Below are 6348 nucleotides of genomic sequence, written 5' to 3' on the forward strand. Positions count from 1 at the left end.
AAAAGAGTTTTTCATCATTGCAAATAGTAATCAAGACATAGCCACGCCTCCTGAGTCTGAGCTCACTCCCCCAGGGCATCATAACAAAGCGGCTACTTAAAGGCAGTCACCCTAGCCTTCAGAGTGCTGAGAACTACTGAGAATGCCATGAGGCTCACTTCAATTTTAATGATGTTTGTGACAGTGCTATGGATAACTGGGCTCAGTCCAGCCTCTTGCAAAGCTGACCCGGTCAGCTGCAGACTGTGGGCTGATCCTCAGATGCCTGTTTTTTCTATGACTGGAGATTTTATAATTGGAGGGGCTTTTTCTATTCATATCTACACGAGATCAGAGCAGAGCACCTACACCAGACAGCCACTACAGCTACAGTGCTCTGGGAGGTCTTTACAGAGAAATTATAGTGATCAAATTGCTTTTTGCAGTCATACGCTACTTGTTGAATTAGTGATGTCAAAGAGTATTTGGTAAAAAAAAGAAACTTGATTTTGTGTATTTTTTTATGTGTATCTCTTGTTTGTAAACAGTATGAATTTCAGGGGGCTGCGAATCGCCCGTGCCATGGAGTTCACCATCCACGAAATCAACAACAGAACAGATCTCCTACCGGGAATCACGTTAGGATACCAGATACACGACTCGTGCGGTGCAGTGTCGATGGCTGTTAAAGTTGCATTTCAGTTTGCAAACGGCATGGAACCATTTTTCAATGATACCGATTCCTGTTCAAAATCTGCCTCCGCAGCTGTTCCTGCTGTGATGGGAGAGTCTAATTCCTCCCCCTCAATTAGTATGGCCAGAATTCTGGGTCTTTTTGGAATTCCACAGGTGATTGTAGGAAACATCAAAGGGTGCAACCTAAAAAATACAGTTATATCTATTTTTGTGACAAAATTATGACTTTTATATGGCTTCAATGACTTGTAAACCAATTGTTTTTTTTTGTTTTTTTTTTTTTTTTGCTCAATGCAGTATGCTTCTTAAATAACACTTCTTTTTTCCCTTTATTTTCTGAGTAACAGGTGAGTCACTACGCAACCTGCGCATGTCTAAGTGATAAGCGTCAGTATCCTGCTTTTCTTAGGACGGTGCCTAGTGACCACCACCAAGCGGCCGCGCTAGCAAAAATGGTCAAGCATTTTGGCTGGGCATGGATTGGGGCAGTGCGGAGCGACTCAGACTATGGAAATAATGGAATGGCGTCGTTTCTAAAGGCTGCGCAGGAGGAGGGCATCTGTGTGGAGTACTCCGAGTCCTACTACAGAACACAACCACGTAGTAAACTGGAGAGAGTGGCAAACGTCATCCGCAGATCAACAGCCCGAGTAATAGTAGCGTTTCTTGCCACAGGGGACATGAGGTTTCTTCTGGAGGAACTGGCAAGACAGCCGCCGCCTCCTCTTCAGTGGATCGGCACCGAAGGGTGGATCATAGATCCAGAACTTCTGCGCTTTAAGATGTGCGCTGGGGCGATAGGATTTGGGATCCCCCGCTCAGTGATTCCAGGTCTTCGTGAGTTTCTTCTGGATCTCTCTCCAGAACAAGCACTGAAATCGCCTCTGCTAACGGAGTTTTGGGAGAGCTCGTTCAGCTGTAGCCTAAGAGGCTCCTCAGAGGGAGCGCGGAAATGTGACGGCAGCGAGGATATCCGCGCGCTGCAGAATCCATATACAGACACGTCGCAGCTGCGCATCACTAACATGGTGTACAAAGCTACGTATGCCATAGCGCATGCCATCCACGGTGTTATCTGTAATGACACGCAGTGCGACAAGAGCGCTAAATTCACACCATGGCAGGTATAAAACTGATATATTTGAAAACAGACCCTAGCTTGCTACATGTATTTGTTTGGCAAATGGTTTATTTTGTAATATATATATATATATATATATATATAGTGTTTTCACTATCAGTAGATTGTTCAGGGACAGAACTTAGAATTTTCACTACAAGAAGTCAATTAATAGCATTATATATTTATTATAAAATCACTCACTGCAACAAACAATTCCAAAAGAACTATCATCGTAGGTTATAGTAATTCACAATGAATCCATATTTAAATATTCATCAATAATATTTTACTGTTTTAGTAATGCATTTAAACAGTTCACAGTTTTTCAAATTATATGTGCCACTGCAGATACTCAACCAGCTCAAGAGAGTGAACTTCACTACAAACAATGGTTTTCAAGTTACGTTCGATTCCAACGGTGATCCTGTGGCCGTCTATGAGCTCATAAACTGGCAGGTTAAGAAGGACGGCACACTAGATTTCGTCACAGTGGGCCACTATGACTCATCCAGACCAAGAGGCCAGGAGTTCAGTATGAGCAGAGCTATCAGCTGGATGAGAGGACAGACTGAGGTACAGTTCAACACTTCCATCACTATTTGACTGTAAACCTGGATATTTTCACAGAATACAGTTTAATGGAGACAATCCCCTTGAATAATTTCCTAAACTGACATTAAACTATTTTAAAGATTTTCATAAAGTTAGTAACATTAAAAGTTAAAAGTTACAATAAAATGCAGGTTTCGGGATAGTTACACAAATATTTTCAGTTGATGCAACGTCACTCAGTGTAATTGAGTCAATGTAACGTAGATTAATTACAACTCAAAGTTACTTGTCTGACAACTGATTGTCTGAACTAGTACCACTGAGAAGTAAAGTTACATTAGTTTCTGTGCTTTGCTGTAAACACTGTAAACACTGATAATAACAGTACTGCATGCACACTGGCATCAAAACACTCTTACTGGGCTGCTGCATAAATAAAAAAACAAATCAGTACAAAACAATCAGTACAAGATTTCAGAGGTTAACTTTATTTCATGATACATGTTGAAAAAAAAGAAGAAAAAAAACAGATTTTTAAAAGAAACAAGCAGCTTAAACTGCTTTCTGTCTACTAATATGACATCAGATGCAAAATTTGTTCACATATCACTCAAGTGAATCAAGTGTCAGTTTATCATGTACATTTATATTTATCTAAAGCACCAAATACATACATACATCATCTAAACCACTTATCCTTCTTGGTTGCAGGCATCAAATACAACTCTACCAACATTTACAAATTTCACAACTCAGAAAAAAAAGAAAAAAAGAAGAAAGAAATTGATACATTCTCAATATGTGTATTTAATTATAATTGTTGGATATATTTCATTTTCTTGACTCAGTCCAATTGCTGATTGGATCAGGGGTGTTAGTATTTAGGGTAACATTATTTAAACAACACACTGTTAATGATTCATAGAAACTTACTGTACATATATTAATCTGTATATATATATATATATATATATATATATATATATATATATATATATATATATACAGATTAAACTACCAAATATCTTCAGTTGAGGGCTGTCCAAAATATGGCATTGACCAAACTAGGTAGAAAAGCACATCCATATGTGCTTTGTATTATTAAAAAAGCAGAAGAAATTTTTTTGACAAAATATTTTAATTTGTCTTTTGTCTTTCAGGTGCCAAGATCTGTGTGCAGTGAGAGCTGTCCTCCAGGAACCAGGAAGGCTGTGCAGAAAGGAAAGCCAGTCTGCTGCTATGACTGTATACCATGTGCAGAAGGAGAGATCAGTAACAAGACAGGTTGTGCATCACAATACATGAGGCACTTTTGTTGGGAACGGTAATTTTTTTCTTGCCTTTATGCTTAATTTAAGGTTCTGAATATGCTTTTGTAATCTCACAGATTCACTGAACTGTGTGCAATGCCCTTCTGAGTTCTGGCCCAACATCAAGCAAGACAGCTGCCTCCCCAAGCCTGTTGAGTTCCTGTCCTGGGACGACACTCTGAGCATCATCCTGACCGTGTTCTCCATCACTGGGGCCTTCATAGCTGTATGTGTGACTGCTGTCTTCTACAAACACAGAACTTCTCCCATCGTCCGAGCAAACAACTCAGAGCTGAGCTTCCTGCTGCTCTTCTCACTGACTCTGTGTTTCCTCTGTTCACTTACTTTCATTGGTCAGCCCTCTGATTGGTCCTGTATGCTGCGTCACACAGCGTTTGGGATCACCTTCGTCCTCTGCATCTCCTGTGTTCTGGGGAAAACAATAGTGGTGTTAATGGCCTTCAGAGCTACGCTTCCAGGCAGTGATGTCATGAAATGGTTTGGGCCTCCACAGCAGAGACTCAGTGTTCTTGTTTTTGCTCTCATTCAGGTTCTTATTTGTGTTATTTGGTTGACAATATCTCCTCCTCTCCCCTTCAAAAATCTAAATCACTACAAAGAAAGAATAATTATGGAATGTGAATTAGGTTCAGCTATAGGTTTCTGGGCTGTGCTGGGTTATATAGGGTTTCTGGCTCTTTTGTGTTTTATTTTGGCTTTTCTAGCACGGAAGCTGCCTGATAACTTTAATGAAGCCAAGTTCATCACATTCAGCATGCTCATATTCTGTGCAGTCTGGATCACCTTTATCCCAGCTTATGTCAGCTCTCCTGGAAAGTTCACTGTAGCTGTAGAGATATTTGCTATTCTGGCCTCAAGCTTTGGTTTGATTGCTTGTATTTTTGCTCCTAAGTGTTTCATAATCATGTTTAGACCAGAGCAGAATACTAAGAAACACATTATGGGTAAAGGACCCTCCAAGTCTCATTAAGACCCTTGCATAAATTGTAAACGTAGCTCTATGGTTTAGCAACTTATATAAAATATGCCGATTTATGATTAGTTTTATATGTACATAGCACAGCAGCTTCACCAATACATCTTTTTAACTGAACTGTATTTCATGTTTTAATGGGAAAACGTATAAGAATCTTTATATGAAATTAAAATTAATTTTTCATAAATCTGCCTTTTAGCACTTTCAGATAGTACTTCAATATCAAAATGTATTTCTTATGAATGTTTTGAGAATTAATTAACTTTTATGTGCAATATTAATCAAGTAATAGGAAACTCCTTTCTAATCGAGACTAATCTCTCCTCATCACTCAGTGCAATGCTATTCTATGCAGCTTCTTTTAGCTGATAAAATAGAATTGGCAGATTTTGTTATCTTTTTTGTAACTGAAATAGACTTCATTGTTCCCAATTATTACCACTGTAATTCCTGTAGAACACTTTTATATCCCATTAGGAATCTATCAAATGCATTTCATTTAGCATCGTCATTGGTCACCTGTTAGACCATTAGGATCCTTAACATTATAATATCAACCCATGAAAAAAAAATCAAAACACATTACAAAACCATCAGGTACCAACAGAAACACTTGATGGTTTCTATGAGTTTTTCAGCAGGGATGTTGTGTGCAAACACACAGGTCCAGTGTGGGGACCAGTCAGTCGTGAACCTGGGGGCATATCTGAGGCTCCAATGGTGGGCTTGTGGTTTGATGACTGACTGGGGCCCAACATTTTTAACCACTAAGAGGGCTTGTGGTTTGATGACTGACTGGGGCCCAACATTTTTAACCACATTTTTGGCCCACTGCTGGGATAACCTGCCAACATTGAGACGCACATGCACCCACCTTTTCACATTATATGCAGACAACTCACTCTTAGCACCTTCTAAATGGGCTTTTAAAATGTTGCTTTGGCTGCAGTGGGGTCATTAGGACTATAAATATATTTATCTACATATGTCAATATATGTAAATGTTTCCTCAACATTATAACATTCAGACATGATATCTTTACATTCATTATCATTGAAAGGTAAATTTCACTCAAGTATGAACATGAACACAAATAAACGTTGTTTATTTGAAATCTTAATTCAGACAGAATCAATAAAACAATCAACCATCCTAACCAGTCCTAGGAATCCTCACCTTAAAAATTCAACAGTTACTTGTAAACTAAAATCTGGATCCAAAGCTTGAAGTGTCCACAAATATGCCTCAGAAAATTGTCCAATGCCCAGAAATGTCCAACCTTAGAGACGTTCTAACCACACAAACCTCAAAAAGCACACGCACACACCCACAAACACCATAGAGGACAGTATCAGCTAATATGAAAAAGAAATAAAATAATTTAAAAAATCAAGTAAAATAAAAATTGCAAAAAAGTATTGCAAATACATGTAAAAAATAAATGTACACATAAAAAAATAATAATAATTAAATTATGACATTAGTGCCTTTGCATACACTAAAAATGTATTTATTATTTTATTCTCTGGTCTCTGTTATTCTGTAGGATTGCTTTAAAAGGCCAGGATTTATTTGGACCAGTTTCAGTCCACCTTGTATATGTAAGGTCAGAGACGATAGCTCATCTGCTGCTGCACAGTTTGTGTTGGTCATCCTCTAGTCCCTCATCAGTGGTCACAGGACGCTGCCC

The 6348-nt window shown here is 38.7% G+C and overlaps 1 protein-coding gene across 1 annotated transcript; it reads left to right on the top strand.

The window, feature by feature from the left end:
• The first annotated feature begins 273 nt into the window (after positions 1-273).
• LOC118818454 (extracellular calcium-sensing receptor-like) lies at positions 274-4651 on the top strand. Its single transcript, XM_036585715.1, has 6 exons — positions 274-383; positions 528-828; positions 1023-1799; positions 2147-2371; positions 3511-3634; positions 3738-4651. The coding sequence occupies exons 1-6, from the start codon at positions 277-279 to the stop codon at positions 4649-4651; spliced, it is 2448 nt and encodes an 815-aa protein (XP_036441608.1). The 5' UTR covers positions 274-276.
• The last annotated feature ends 1697 nt before the right edge of the window (positions 4652-6348 follow it).

This window comes from Colossoma macropomum, unplaced genomic scaffold, assembly GCF_904425465.1.
Source record: "Colossoma macropomum unplaced genomic scaffold, Colossoma_macropomum, whole genome shotgun sequence".
Lineage (NCBI taxonomy): Eukaryota > Metazoa > Chordata > Actinopteri > Characiformes > Serrasalmidae > Colossoma > Colossoma macropomum.

Coding starts and splice junctions, on each gene's coding strand:
- LOC118818454 (XM_036585715.1), top strand. CDS start 277: ATGACTGGAGATTTTATAATTGGAGGGGCTTTTTCTATTCATATCTAC. Junction 1,800..2,146: donor CTAAATTCACACCATGGCAG/GTATAAAACTGA, acceptor GTGCCACTGCAG/ATACTCAACCAGCTCAAGAG. Junction 2,372..3,510: donor GGATGAGAGGACAGACTGAG/GTACAGTTCAAC, acceptor TTTGTCTTTCAG/GTGCCAAGATCTGTGTGCAG.